Below are 15,451 nucleotides of genomic sequence, written 5' to 3'. Positions count from 1 at the left end.
CTTGGCAGCAATCAGGTGGACCACCTTCCATCAGGCCTATTCTGCTCTGTTTGGACAGGAGCACTACGACACCCCTCATGTGAAGTCCCAGAAAAATGTGATGTTGATAGAGCTCAAAATATTTTAAAGATATAAAATGTAATTAGGAATTTATACTGACCTTAAGGTTTTGATTGTTATGACCTCTCTATATATAGAGCATACGTGAGCACTACTTCTCTTATACTATCACCCTTCTGCTGATCCTTTACTCCTAACACATGGATGGACAGGGACCCTGAATCTAAAGAGCATAAAGGACAGAGGCCAACTCTACATACATCCTTCTCCATCAGCTGGCAAGCTCCTCTCATGTGGAGGGAAACCAGAGGAGCTGAGTGTCAAAGAATCGCATCATCTATCTACAACAGACACCAAGCGCAGCTCAATGGGAATTACATGGAGTGAGGGGCAATGAGAGTCTGCCCTCTTCTGCAAATGCCCATTTCTCACCACTGAGAAATAGTCCCTCAGGTGCCCTCAGAGCAGCCCACAGATGATGCTGTAGATGGGAAAGGAAACCAAGACACAGAGAACCTTTTCATATCTCATTTTTCCTGCTGCCTTCTTCCCCCAGCCTACCTCTTCTGCCCAGGGTTATAAACCCGAGAGCCTGCTGTGTTTTGCTTCCACCTGTTGCTTGATTATTTCAGCCCAGCTTTTCTTCTTTCTGCCTCAGACTCAGTGAAGTTGTAGTTTCTGCCCTCTACTTCTGCTGTCTATAAGCACTCTAGGAGTGACAAGGATTTCCCTCATCACTTCTCCAGGGTCTGGGGCCACAGAGGCTACCAGGCCCAAAATATAACCCAGAGAAAGCCCTGCTCAGCTTTCAGTCCTCAGTGCAAATCAGAGTTCCTCCAGATAACAGACCTGGGGCAACCCAGGGCTCTGCACCACATGAACCAGAGTACAGATCACCCAAAATGCTAGAGCCCTGTCCTTGCTGTGAGGCAGTCCTCTTCTGTGTCTCCTTTCTGAGGAATAATCATCACCCACTCAAATCAATTGAAGAACAGCATCTGGGGTCACTGAAGTGGTTGTCCCCTGACCAGCTGTGCTGCTCCCAAAGGCAATGTCACAACTACAGCATCCCTCAGATGAGGCAACGATGAAATTCAGGAGCATATAGACACCCGTGGGCTCAGCACCAGAACAGAGAATATTTTCTTGGCTCAGTGAGGGTCTCAGCACAACTTTTACAGAAGAAACCCAGTGACTATAGGTAAAGTTGGAGTCCCAGGTGAAGCTGGCCCAGGCGGGCTATGCAATGTGCTTCTGACTGCCTCCTGTCTAAGCCACAGTATTACCAGCACAGGTCTTCATGTTGAGCATCCTTGCATGATCTCTCAGCAAAGACACCAGTGGTGGGGTATGGCTGAGAAGGGCTCATAAGCTCCATCGCTGCAGCTCTCTCAGGGTCAAGACATGGACAAGTTTAAATAAGTCCATTTCTGGTACTCTCCTGGCTGTGGAAAGCTGGCTAGGGGAGAAAAGAGGCCTAATATAGCACCAAGGGAGATTTTTTTTAAGAGTGATTCTAACTACACAGTTAAATTGGTGAGGAAATACACCAGCGCCTCTTCACATTGGGACCTTTTCTAAAAGATGAACTCTTGGCTCTGGGAGATGGGACTGTAAGACACAGTGTAAGCAAAATGCTCTCTGAACTCTGCAGAATATATCCAAGAATGGGTAAGGATGAGTTAATATGATCTCCCACTATTGCTTCACTTTTCTTTTATTTTTTAAATGCAATATCATTTGGACAGGCATGTTTTAGGCAGGCAAGTCTCAAAAAATTTTGTACAATGCCAATTACACTAGCAACAAGGGAGATTCAGAGTCAGGAAATACCTATGAGCACAGACTTACAGTCAGAAGTAATTGCTAAAACTCATAAATGTATAAACATTTGTATTTCTTTCCAATGCAGAAGGCAGCAGTAAATTGCTATCTCTGTCAAGTGTCAGTGAATTTACTCAGCATATTTAAGAACTTGACAGGTTTTTAAATTATATTGCTAGGTGTGGATATAAATGATTTCCAACAGTAACAGCAATCCTATGTCAGGATTAATATGTAAACAGAAGTGCAGATTCAATCTTTTTTTCCACTCATTTTTATAGCTTTAGCTGCACATTAGTGAATAAAAATAAGCAGATTTATTAGTATATTCCTGAAATGCATACACTAAAGTAAACCCTAAGAGCTCTGTTAAAACAGCTTGCTGGGTGCTCAGTGCTGCACTGAGTGGTGCACAGACAGAAGGGCTTGAACAGGACATAGTTTCATGACAGACCTCTGTCCCGGTTTAACCAGGATAGGGTTAAGTTTCCCCAGCAGTGGGGGGGAGCTCTAGCCGGGTTATTCAGATACCATGCCGACTGTCACATGCTGGCAGGTCACATTTTCCTGGCGCGGGAGCTCGGTGCACTAGTGGTTTTGTACATCGTGCTTCAAACTGCTGTATTTGGTAGCTATTTTGCTCTGTTAATTGCTATCACTATTACTGTTATTGTTATTGTTGTTGTTGGTTGTGTTGCTATTGCATTATTGCATTAAACCTTTCCTTATTTCAGTCTTGGGGCTTTGTATTTCACTCCCTTTGTGGGGGAGGGGCAGCGGCTGCGTGGTCTCAGACCCCGGCAGGGGCTAAACCACCACAACCTCTTTTCCCTCTATACCACAGCTTCGCATGAGGTCTATGCTGCACTGCAGCTGTCTTCTTGTCAGCTGAAACTGGGAGATATCTAATATGTGAGAATATTTGGGTCAGAAATTCCCCCAGGCTATTCAGAGCCTTCTCTCTACTTGACTTTCCCCACAGCAGCATCTGCTCATAGTGTGCTCCTTCTTACACCCACACAGCTTCACGAGGACACCACCATCCCTCACACTTGCACTACGGTATCTTTCTTCCAACAGGTTCATACATTCAAACAAACATCTGAGCTCTAAACGAGGATAACTTGGGGAACTACAGGCTGGTAAGCCTGGAAAGGGCATGGAGAAAATCCTCCTGGAAGCCATTTCCAAACCTATGAAGGAGAGCAGTCAGCATGGATATATGAAGGGGAAATCAAGCCTGATGTACCTGATAGCTTTCTGTGATCAGATGATGGGGTAGGAGGTTGTTTACCTTGACTTTAGTAAGGTTTTTGACTCTGTCTCCCATAACATCCTCATAGACAAAATGATGAAATATAGGCTAGATAAGTAGATGGTGAGTTGGACTGAAAACTGGCCGAGCTGCTGGGCTCAGAGCATTGTGCTTAGGGAAACAAAGTCCAGCTGGAGGACAGTCAGTAGTGGTGTAGCCAGGGGTTGATACTGGGGCCACTACTGTTTAATAACTTCCTTAAATGACCTGGATGATGGGACAGAGCATGTCCTCAGCAGGTTCACAGATGATACAAAACTGGGAGGAGTGGCTGACACACTGAAGGGTTGTGCTGATATTCAGAGGTGCCTGGATAGGCTGGTGAAATGGACAAAAAGGAATTTCATGAAGTTCAACAAAGGGAAGTGCAAAGTCCTGCACCTGGGCAGGAACAGTACACGCTGAGGGCCAACTGTCTGGAAAGCAGTCTGACAGAAACCTGGAGGTCCTGGTGTTCATCAGGACCTCAAGGTGAACACAAGCCAGCAAGGTGCCTTTGTGGTAAAAAGGGCCAACAGAATCCTGGGCTGCATTAGGAGGAGTGTTGCCAGCAGGTTGAGGGAAGTAGTCCTTCCCCTCTACTCAGCCACACCTGGAGTGCCATGTTCCAGTTCTGGGCTGCCCAGTACAACAGAGACATAGATATACTGGAGATAGTCCAGTGAAGGGTCACAAAGATGATGAAGGGACTGGAGAATCTCTCATTTTAGGAAAGGCTGAGAGAGCTGGGACTGTTTAGTCTGGAGAAAAGAAGGCTTATGGGGTTCTTATCAACATTTACAAATACCTGATGGGAAAAAGAAAATGGATCCAGACTCTTCTTAGTGGTGCCCAGTGAAAGGACAAGAAGAAATGGGCAGAAACTGAAATACAGGAAATTCCATTTTAAATTAAGAACAAGTTTTTTTACCATAAGGGTGGTTGAACACTGGAACAGGTTGCCCATAAGAGGTTGTGGAGTCTTCATGCTCAGGGATATTCTGATTGGACACCGTCCTGAGCAACCTGCTCTAGCTGATCCATCCTGGAGCAGGGGGCGGGACTAGATGATCTCCAGAGGTCCCTTCCAACCTCAACCATGCTGTGATTCTGTGACAATCCAGAGGTTACAGTCTTTTTGCCAGTAACAAGTAATGGCTTATATATTGGAGCCAAAGAATGGAGGAACAGAAGAAAGCATCGAGCAGGGATTACCCATTTGCTCTCAGTTAGTGCTCTACTGACACCAATGGATGATCAGCAGTTTTTGGGAGACCAGAACGAGGTCCCAAATCGATACAACAAGGCCTATGACCTATCATGCTAGTTCTGCATTTAGTGACACTTTTACCTATCTTAAAGGCCCAGTTTATATTCAAAGATAAGGAAGATTTACTCACACACACACACTATCTAATCACAGTTTCAGTCAAGCCCAGAGGTTTCCTGTAGCTCAGGCTTGGGTTTCATCTGTCATTGCTAGTGAGGCCTTCAGTATTTTCATTAGTTAAGTCCTTGGTCAACTTCTTATTAGCGTCCCAACCAACTGTCCCTCTATCTCTGCTGTACCTAAGGAGAACAGGTTTCTGCTTTCCTTTAGGCACAAAGTAACTTTTCCTTTGAGAGTTAGCAGATGTTTTTGTGACAGCAAATGGAAAACTATGAATGTCACTGCAAAGCTGTGTATATAGAGGCAACTGAAGGATCCAGACATCAAAGGAAGCACAACTAAATCCCTGCCTGACAAAAAAGTCCAGTGTTGGTCTCTATGTACAAAGCTAGGCCCAGGAGTAACTAGAGGGTATTTCAGAACATTGGAGCAAAAAAATGCGCAGCCTGCTGGAGAACCAAGTCTGTCTAATATATTAGCAGTGACCACCCACAATCCCGTTGATTTACCATTTTTGCCTGCTTTTTAAGTATCACTCTGCAGTGATAAGCATCCTTCATACTGCATCATACTCAACTCCCCCAGTCACTTCACACAGCAGTATTATGTGCTATGGCCAAGAAGGCACCTCCAGCCTTCTTTAGCTACGCTAAATATGTCAGTGAAGTGTCCCTGTTGGTTCTTACAGATGGTTCTTTCCAGATGGCTCTTGCCATATATCATCACATCTTGCAGACCTTGTACATCTTGCACTGACCAGCCTAATAAGCATACAGACAGCACATTCAGACACAGATCCTTTCAACTCTGTCAATCTTGCCTATACAGTCTCTAGATATCTGGGGCATTCAACATATTGGCTTTATACAGCAAACACCTCCACCTAGAAACCTTGCAACTGAATGCAATCTCCATGAGAAGCATGTACTGCTACTATTCCATGCTCAGCAGGACAGCCCCACTAGTGTCTGCTGTCAGTATTCCTATCTTTCCTGTAAATGCTGCAGCCTCATACACCTTAGCAAGGAACACCTTGCCTGGTGGGCACAGATTTGGTTTGTTTTTTTTAATGTAGTTTCTTGTACCATCATTCATGTTTTGCTGCCAAAACTAACAGTCCTTTTTTCCTTGTACATCTCCAGGATCCAGAGAAGAGAACAATCCAGGCAAGGCCTGAATGGAAGAATGTTCTTTTAACATGCTCCAGTCCAGTGAACACTCCCTTACAGAAAAAACTCAAGAGGGAATGGGAGGTGGAGTTACCATCTTCCAGAGGGGAACAAGCAGACTGCATGAATGCCTGCCTTAGGAGGGCATCACTGTGTGCATGACCTGAGACTCCTCTGCTCTTTGCTGCACTTATGGATCCCATGCGCATGAGAGATCTTCATTAACATACAAATACAAAAAGCCCTCGGGAGAATAATTTTATTGTCTCTTACAGTGAACGCTCTGGGACAGTCTTCTTCTGAATGTCTGAAAAATGAAGATTAGATATGACAGAGGAATTCTGAGCCTAGCAGTATATCATGTTTTTCCAGGTGATCTAATAAATTACCTCCCACTAAAAACTGAACTTCTTTATATCTTCAGAGGACCACAGAAAAAAGCAAAACCAAAAGAAAAAAGCCCTCTACAACTATCTGGAAAAAACACAGTAGCCAAAGAACATTTCTGCAAGTAAATACCTGGTACCAACAATGCCAGTCACTGAAGTAAGGTTGACAGGATGTGTGTGTTGGTTACCCTGAGGGTTTTTTTAGGTATTTAGAAGAAAGTTTAATTTCAGGGAGTTCTTTTATGATTTGCATTGCTGCAGGCCTGCCCAGTGCTGATGTGTGATTACATTAGAGGGCATTCTCTTGCCATATACCGCTGTTGCTGCTGAAAAAGTACGTGGAGGAGATTTGCTAGTGACACCTCCATACAACTAAGCGGTTACTAACAACACCATGGGAGAGCAATAAGAGAACTGATTAAAGATACCCACGACCACAACTGTGCTCTCCTCTTGTCTCTGTGCCAAAACAGCGGAAAGATCTTGCTAACAGTGTGTCCTTAGTAGGGGACAACTTTACTAGCTATACGGAGCACTTCTAAGGTGTTCACAACATTTACAAGCACTGTCAGAAAGAGTTTCACAAGAGCATCCCTGCTTGGAAACACAGACTTCTCCAGCACAGCTGAGGTTTCCTAAGATGATGCTATGCTAGGCAACAAGATACAGACCCAGGGATCTTACCTGTCTCTGAGGACCAGTAGGTTCAGATTCTCGTCTCCTTTGTCGGATAGCTGGTGCTGAATGTAGGGGGGAGTGGGCCAGACTTCCTGTCTGCTGTTCATGTTTACTGTCAGATACTGTTTGAGAAGGTCCTTCATGTCTGTGGGAACTGTCCTCCTCAGTCACAGGCTGCATACCCCGACTTCGCCCATCATGCGTCTTCGGCCTGACCGCAGCATCTGCCCCCAAGCGCCTTCTCTCCTCACCCTCTTCAATAGGTCTTAGTTCCTCAGGCTCCTCATCTGTGGTTCCAGAGGTGCTTGGCTCAGCGCCTGGGTGAAAGTCCTTCAGCTCCGTCTCCTTATCAATGATAACCCACTCCTTGCTATCAAAGTCCTCCTCCTCTGCAAGTGGTACTGAGCGGAAAGCATTGCTGAGGGCTTCATGTTCCACCGACGCAGACACATCCATCCTACCACTTGCCTGCCGGTCAGCCTGGCCAGTATCAATGGACAGCATCTGGGCTGGCTGGGAGGAGCACACAAGCCGTGATGGAGAGCCAGGTAAATCCATTCGAGATCTAAAGACAGAACATGAAGCCATTAAAAATACATCAGGTTTGTGGTTAAAGTTAGGGATTATAAGAGTTGAGAGAAAATCTGTATAGTCCTTCTCACTCATTTCTTCAGAAAGACAGGCTTAAGCAAAAATATTTCTTTAGAACCTGCAATGGCATAAATATGTTCCCCCTTCAGTATGACAGACAATTCAGCATCTCTCTTCCTTGTTTCCCCCAACACTGCCAATATACTCTTTCCCCTTTAGTAAGTTCTATTGGTTTGTGAAAAAAAACCACCCCAAACCACCCCTAAACCTACTGTCTGACTTAGCAGTGTCTCTGCTGGGCTTCTATAACCTCTTCAGCTTCACTGTGCTATCTCTATGGTGGTAATGAGATCTCTAAGGCGGCCACATGAGTTCTTAGAAGACAGCAAGAATCTTTGATCCCACTGGGCATAGATAACCCCAAAATACTTTGGAGGAGCAGGAAGGAAATATGGGAAGTATCCTGTTACAAAGGGTAGTATAATGTTCAGTGGCTCACAGTCTAAATAGCAGCAGCTTCTGCAGCCATGCAGAAACACCTTTCAAAGAGGCCCTGGCAGCTCTCTGTGCCCCAATGGTCCTGCCAGCATCTCAGCTGGAAAAGCCAGTGGCACTTCTGTCTTTCTGCTCCACAGTGCTTGCCATTTGGCCTGCTCCTGTTGCTTGCTTTACTTCTCGTCTATCACAGAGGCTGGCAGCTTGCTAGACAAAACCAGAGTGTTTGCTGCCCAGAAAAAGACACAGCTGCAGTGTTTTACAAAAGGATTTCAACCAGGACTATATAGGAGCCTTGCAGACTCTTCTGGGAAAAGCCTTCTGTGTGTGAGAAAGCATGAGGGCAAACAAAGAAGTGACTGACCATCGGGCGAAGGTTGCTAAGCAAAACTGGGTCTCTAACACAGTGGAAAGCCAGAGCTGAGACAGAAGAATTACAAGAAAAATTGAAAAATTTCTGATGAAGAAAGGGGAATCAGAGGAGGTGAACCAAAGGTTGATGAAGAGAAAATTGTGGGCAAAACCAAAGATCTTAGCAAAAGACATCTAATGGATCTGAAAGAAGCAAGGCTGTAATTGCTAGTCTTAAAAATATATTGCTGTGAATAGGCAACACTAAGTATGCAAAGAAAGAATGGAAAATGGCCTATGTGTGTGAAGAAGAACTGGATTTTATAAAGAGCTGTTGCTAAAAAAATAAAAGAAACTTTAGATTTAGCCAATGTCTTCATCCATCCTCCAGCAGAGGAGAGACTCCTGGAGTGGAAGAATTTACTCCAGAAAGTCAGAAGAATTTCCCAGTCCTGGAAGTCAGGTCTGTGTTGTGAAAAGACAAAAACAGAGTAAAGAGAAGACTGTGTGACAGAGTGGGACTGTATTTGCACCAGACTTGGTGCAGACTACTTGGAAGATGAAAAAAGATCTTGATTTTTAAATCAGGAGCTGAGGGAGGAAGACAGGAGAAAGGGATGCATTTTGGATAATACACATGTTCTATATTAAGACAGCATGATGTTGAGTGGACAAGGAAGAGTGGGAGAAATAAAGGAAGGAGTTAAAAGCATTCAGTGAATATACAGGATGAGTGTTGCTGACTCTTATAAATGGCTTTTTTCCCTTCCTATTTTAAAGAACCTTTCTTCTGAGCAAGAAAAAGAAGAGGTAGCAAGACACAAGATTTGTCATTCAAACCCTAAATTATTAATAGCAACACAAACAATCTTTCTTGAATTACAGAGAAGCATTACAGCTTCCCCCAGTCACCCAGAATGAATCAGTACCTAACAAACTGGGGGTAGTGCTAGGGGTTCATCATCTCTCGAATTCTTTTTGATCCTCCTTCATTTCCAGCTACCGTCGTCTCCTTGTGGCTGTTCCTCTTGGCTGAAGTCTGTCAGATTTTCTCTGAGAAGAAGGCCTGTCTCTCCCCTACCTCTTTTAGAGGGGCCATTTCACCAGCACGTCCTGCAACCATAGTCTGTGCCCTGACTTTCAATGGGAAGAGGAAGACAAAGTAACAAAGGATGTGAAGGGGGTTACCAGCACTAAGGGCTTATGTCTTGCAACACATGTGTTGTCCAGCACACAATACTTTAAAAAGCTTCTTTCCATTATTTTTATTATTCTTGGTTTTTTTGTTTATTTCCTTCCTGTGGATCTGAGAGAAGGTATTCCTGTTACCCTCAAAATCAGGGTGTAATGTGTACTTTTTACATGCAAACAAGTGCAATGCCATATGCTGAAAAATTAATACTATTATTACTATTAATGAGAAATAATGAAATAATGAAACCCACCAGATTGGGATCTGCCAGGTAGCTCCCAGAATACATGCATCCCTGTATGTATCCTAACAAGATCCATTCTTCCCTTCCACCTCAGGCCAGCCAAAAGCTTTGTGACTGTTCACATTATCTCTGATCTGATGCTTTGCCTTCCCTCTGACAAAAGTCCCTCCTTCCATCTGTGGAGTTCTTCCCATCCAGGAACAGGATGAGAATCGCTTCCAATAACTCTCCTTATTAACAGACACGAGTGTCTCATCAGAAAGATCATAAAGCCCATGAACACCTCCACCCAATAATGAACATCCAGTGCCTACTGATTAGGTTGTTCTCAACATCAATCCTCAAGACACTGCTAAAAGCAGTAGGACGCTACAGAGGGTGAGCAAACCTTCTTTCATGTAGATCTGCTTTGCCATCAGCAGTGGAGAGGCGTTCTGACTCAGGGCTGTTCACACGGCGGTATCTTAGGGAGCGTACTTGTGCAGTAGGCGACTCCGGAGGCACTCGGACAGGGGAACTGGGGCAGACACCATTTCTCTGCTCCTCTTCCACCATGCACTGAGTCTGTAGGGGGTAAACACAAAGAACCTCAAAATCTGACCAAAGACATTGATTTCCCATCCTTCACTGTTGCTCTGTGATTTCTTCAGGGATACATTTTCAGCTGCATTTTCACAATCTACGCAAGCAATGTTTGAAGGAATGCAAGGGACCATATGCCCTGGCAATCTAGTGTTAAAACAAGGTACGGATTTTAAATCAATTCAACTATTTAAACATGTTTACAAGGTGGTCTTTGCATTTCAGTTACCCTGAATAATTGATCCACAGGAGTTATCTACTGCATACACAAATCCTAATTGCTCATCCAATATGTCTAAGAGCCCTTGTTTGTCAATATTCATGTATGCAGGATCCATGCATTATATTGCAATGTACATACTTTTACTTCTGATGAACTTGATATGACTAAGCCATCTCCTAATTCCCAGGGTGGTTTGGGGCTTTTTGGGGGGGTTTTTGGTTTTTAAATCTTGGTCCTCTAAACAAAGTCCTCCAGGACATATACTCAAACACATCTGTAAGAGCTTTCCACAGACCCAAGGTGACACAAGGACCTGAACATGCTCATGGGTGCTATTGAGCATTGAGTGTTCATACTCTGCTAGTACATATTTTCTGTTTTCATACAGCCTTAGTGAATTTGATTTTTTTTTTTAAATTTAGCAGCAGACAAAGGAGCAAAAGTAGGTGACAGCTGCCTTCTACCTTCCACTGTGCTGCTTCCCCTTGGAAGAGAAGACCTGCTTAGGCAAAAGCATAGAGGCAGAATGGTCCAAGGGCTACAACAGCAGTCTAGAATTTGCATTCAACCCTGTTGTGCTGCCAGCCAGCCATGCAACATCAGCTGCAGTGTGTAGGGATGTGCATTGTGTGGGATATGCATTGAGATGCCAGTGCAGGTTCCTAGTATGGAGAGTGTTTACCCTTCTCTACAGCATGCCCTACATTCACTTGCCCTCTGTTAACACCAGAGGCGCTGAATGTAAGCAGGCTTCTCAGTAAAATGCTGCTGATCAAGACAGTTGCCTTTGTGCATGTACAGTATATATGGCAAGTCAGCCAGTGTCTGTAAATTAGCAGATCTAAACCATCCAGGCTGGCTTTGGAATGCATAACTAAGGAGCCTCTGCAGCTAGTGAGAGTGGAGGAGAACTTTCAGGCATTACAGGAAAAGCAGAATAGATTACAATGATTTAATCTGTAATCCATTCAGACCAGGAGAAGGTTAGTGACAAAGGAAGGTCAAATGTGTTTGTGAAAGGAGCAAAGTGCTGATATAACTGTAGGGTGACAGGCAACTTGGTAAAATCCAAGAGCAGAGAATTAGGGGAGGGTGTGGGAGAGGAGGAAGAGGCTTCTGAAAAAACACAGAATGAGAACTTTGATCCAGTGGAGGAAGGAGAACCAGAAGGAGGATTTAGAAAGGTCAGTGACAGTAAGCAAGGAAACTGTCCTTAGCACAGAAATGGGAAAAGTGGGACAGAAGATCTGAACTGTGTCAACAGAGAAATTAAGATACCTTAGAGAGGTACTGGGGAGACAAAACATGGCAAGATTTACTCATCACCTAAATACAAAGAGCAAAACAGGGAGAGCCAGAGTTACTTCTAGTGCTATAAGACTGGAAGATGAAGGATGGTGAAGCTGTGAATAGCAGAAGGGTGTTTTACACACCAACTGCCCTTGTGGTTCTGAAAGATACACAGGATACAAGCAGAGGTGAAGCTGTTCCCTTACATATCAAATCTGCAGCCTCCTTTTTTTCTCCATGTGGTGACTGTGACTTAAATAAAAACTGATTCTCTCTCAGAGAACAGTGAGACTAAAGATAGTAAGCCTAGCAGAGCGAAAGGGCAGGCAAGAGTTAGACTAAAGATAACAACCCTCACAGAAAGGACAGACTTCTTTAGCTTTGGAGAGCATGGTGCCCTGGGCCCTATATCATAGACTGCTGCGTAGCTACAGACCTTGTCAGAACTGAAGTGCTCACTGGCATGCTGACTAACTCCCTAAGCTCCTTTGCTGGTAAACTGATAAGAAATAGCATATCCCTCGGCACGAGAGTCACCTGGTTATGCTGTGGATCTTGTAGAAACCTCTCCTGCCTCTAGCCGCTGTTATGACAGGGCATGTGAATGACAGTGCTGGGTACCTAAGACATGATGTACAACTAGCACGCAGAAAATACATTTAGGACTCCCTTGTGCACATCTCAGTCTGGCTGAAGAGTATCATGGCACCTGGTGGTTCAAACGAACAGAAAAATATGTAAGAGTTACCAGGATTTTACTGTAATACTCTTTTTTGTATGTTGTGGAAACAGAACTGTCCCACCCTACCAGGCTTTTCTTATTTCATGTGCCTTCAGATGAGAACTTCTGTGAATACACACAGTTTACCAGTGAGAGATGAAGAAGTGATTTGAACTTGGTTTATAATTCTCAGTATTAGAGAATGCTGCTGGTCATGTTACATACAGATAACTTGATCCAAATTATTTGCATTGGAGAATTTTAAGCAAGTTAGATGAGATTATTTCTTGGCCATGAATAATGTTTTCTAATAAGACTAAGAAGAGTGGATATATCTACAGGGCTAAAAAGGACTAACTTTGTGCCAGTAGAGACTGAAATGAATCCTGGTCAGACCCAGAAGACTGGCAGATTTAACATGCTAGTCCACAAATGTCCATTAAAGGCAGGTTTGTGAAGTGAATCCGATATGCCCTGATAGTATTTTAAGTCTGTTTTATGAAGGTTTCTCTGCTAATAGATTCTGTATGTATCCGATGTCATGCGACATTCCAATTTTTAAATAACAATTGAGATCAACACAACAAATACTGATTTGCTTATAATACATAAGTTGATCTAATAAATAAACTAACTGGTAGATTCTCATGCTTAACGTTTACTATGGAATCATCATTCAATGGGGATGCCTCCAAGAAATTAGGTAACATTTACAAGAAAGGACTAAGAAACAGCTTAGGGATTATGAGGAAAACCAGCTGAAGTATAAACTTTATGCAAGCCAAAAAGTTTAATATGATCTTGGAATTCAGAAATACGAGAATCTTGATAGTTTCTCTCACTCTTCACAGGGGTGAAACCATCATTGCCCTTTATAGATTCTTCTACACTTAGAAAGTTAGAAAGTCAGAAAAGAAAAAATCAGTTATGATTCATGATGTAGAAAAATACAGCTTATGAGGACATCTCTGATGAAATTTATTTACCCAAGAGGTTAGGACACAATAAAATGTTGGTTTATAATTTCCAAACCTGGGACATTTCTGATATTGCATCAGCTATGAAAGGACTAGAATCCCATTGCTTGAAGTATCAAGATCCTAGATAATGATATAAATATTGTACAAAAGATTCACTCTAGCATTATCGGCTCCTAAGATGTAATTTGCATAAAGATCCAATTTAATCTCAATGGCTTTTACTCTGTGAAAAAATTGTTTGTAATTTCCCATTTCCACAGGGAAATTCCAGTGCTTTTTGGGCACTGTAGGATGCTACATCAGTGGATCCAGGCAGCTTCTAGCAGTCTATGAATCCATTGCCCTAAATCCAACAGCCACAGGAGATAAAAAAATGTTCTTTACTTTGCTGATGCTGATCCTGAGTTTGTTGCGATTCACATCTGTCTCTTCCCAAACTTCAGCCTCATTGAAAGCAGTGTTTGGAGTCTGACCAAGACCTTCCGTTGGCCGGCCTGACAGGATGGGAGGAGCATTCTCTTGATCACTCAGATGTTCACCCTGTAGGACATCCTCAGTGTTCTCACGAAGCAAGTCCCCAGGTACCGGAGTGACATTAACCACCCTATGCAAGAGACAAGAAGAAAGGTACAGTTATTAGTACTTAAAGGAGGAGCTGTATCACATTGCCCCACAGACATTCCTTAGCAGTTTTTAGGGTATTACCAGGTTGAAAAAACAGGCAGTTCAACATTATGCCAGATATAACAACCTGAAACAGAACAGCAGGATTCTGCCCAACATACAGTCACAAAGACAGTGGGATGGATCAGTGAAAGCATCTTGGGACCCTTGATAAATGTTGTTTGTGTCCATTACACAATATTTGGCTTAGAAGAAACTTCCCCTCATTGCATGAGGAAATGAAGCTTAATAGATCTTACAGCTTTTATCTTCTATAATATTACTAAGGATTATTGTTATCCCTTAACGTCAGCTTCCTCAAAAGCACCAAAACAAACCAGTGAACTAAGCCTTATCAACTTTCGTTTGGACTCATTTCCATCTCTGAGCACCAAGCTCTGTGTACTTTTGCACCAGCACATGAAACACCTTGTAAAGGTCAAGAAGCGGTGTTCAAGTTGCGAGCAGTGCATGCACTCTGCTATGTTCAGCTCACTACCAATCACAAACCCAGCCCACAGGAAGGCAACAAGGGCCGCACAGTAGGCGCTCTCACAGAAGCTCCAGCCATGTGCCATATAATATGCAAAATACACAAGCATATGGGCTCCATCAATCCTGGCCAAAGGTCTCCAGACATCCCTTAATGTGACTCCAACCCTCGTAGAAAATGTGTCTTCAGGACAGCAAGGGTCTGAAACTGGATTCCACCACCTTAGATATATGTTAATATATATAAAGTCAAATCAAGTGGTGGCTGCCATGCAGCTCCAACTTCCCAGGATCATAATGACCTTGAAATCTTTCAAAAATGAACTTGTTACTGAGCTTGTTATTGAGAATGTCCGTACTCTGACTGGTGCAACTGCAATACTCACCCAAACATGGCTGCTGTTTGCCTGGTGTTTTGCTGTGGTGGAGTAGAGGTGCTAGTGGACAACAAGATATCTGTACCAGCCTTCTCCCAGTCAAAAGCTTCATTTTCAGTGATGCCTCTTTCTTTCATGCTGTTCTCGAAAACGGACATGATTAGCTGGAATAAATTTACAAAAACAATTTATGTTAAGTAGCTGAGGTGGCTCCCAGAAAAAATCTGAAGTATGGGCATGAGGACCAAGTGCATCTTATAATCTCCATCTCGCCTATGAAAGATACCAAGAAATGAAACCAAATGTAATAAAATTATGTCAGTTGTTTCTCAGGCTCGTTTTGGCTTGGTAACGGAAATGTCTTTAAATCTACAAAAGAAGTGCATGCAAAATTTTGACACTGATGTGATGAAATCATGCAGTTGCCTTGTTACTCTAACTCTAAA

The 15,451-nt window shown here is 43.3% G+C and overlaps 1 protein-coding gene across 9 annotated transcripts in view; it reads right to left on the bottom strand.

The window, feature by feature from the left end:
- TTBK1 (tau tubulin kinase 1) overlaps positions 1-15,451 on the bottom strand; it is a 131,414-nt gene that overhangs the window by 31,008 nt on the left and 84,955 nt on the right. For all 9 annotated transcript variants that reach the window (XM_074817436.1, XM_074817433.1, XM_074817435.1 and 6 more), the window contains 4 exons: positions 15,015-15,169; positions 13,858-14,077; positions 10,066-10,241; positions 6,811-7,369 (listed from right to left, as the gene is read on the bottom strand). In XM_074817436.1, the coding sequence (XP_074673537.1) occupies positions 6,811-7,369; positions 10,066-10,241; positions 13,858-14,077; positions 15,015-15,169 (1,110 nt within the window). The remainder of the gene's footprint in view (positions 1-6,810; positions 7,370-10,065; positions 10,242-13,857; positions 14,078-15,014; positions 15,170-15,451) is intronic.

The sequence above is a fragment of the Strix aluco genome, chromosome 3 (assembly GCF_031877795.1).
Source record: "Strix aluco isolate bStrAlu1 chromosome 3, bStrAlu1.hap1, whole genome shotgun sequence".
In the NCBI taxonomy this organism is placed as follows: domain Eukaryota; kingdom Metazoa; phylum Chordata; class Aves; order Strigiformes; family Strigidae; genus Strix; species Strix aluco.
This window is presented reverse-complemented; position numbering and strand designations above follow the sequence as displayed.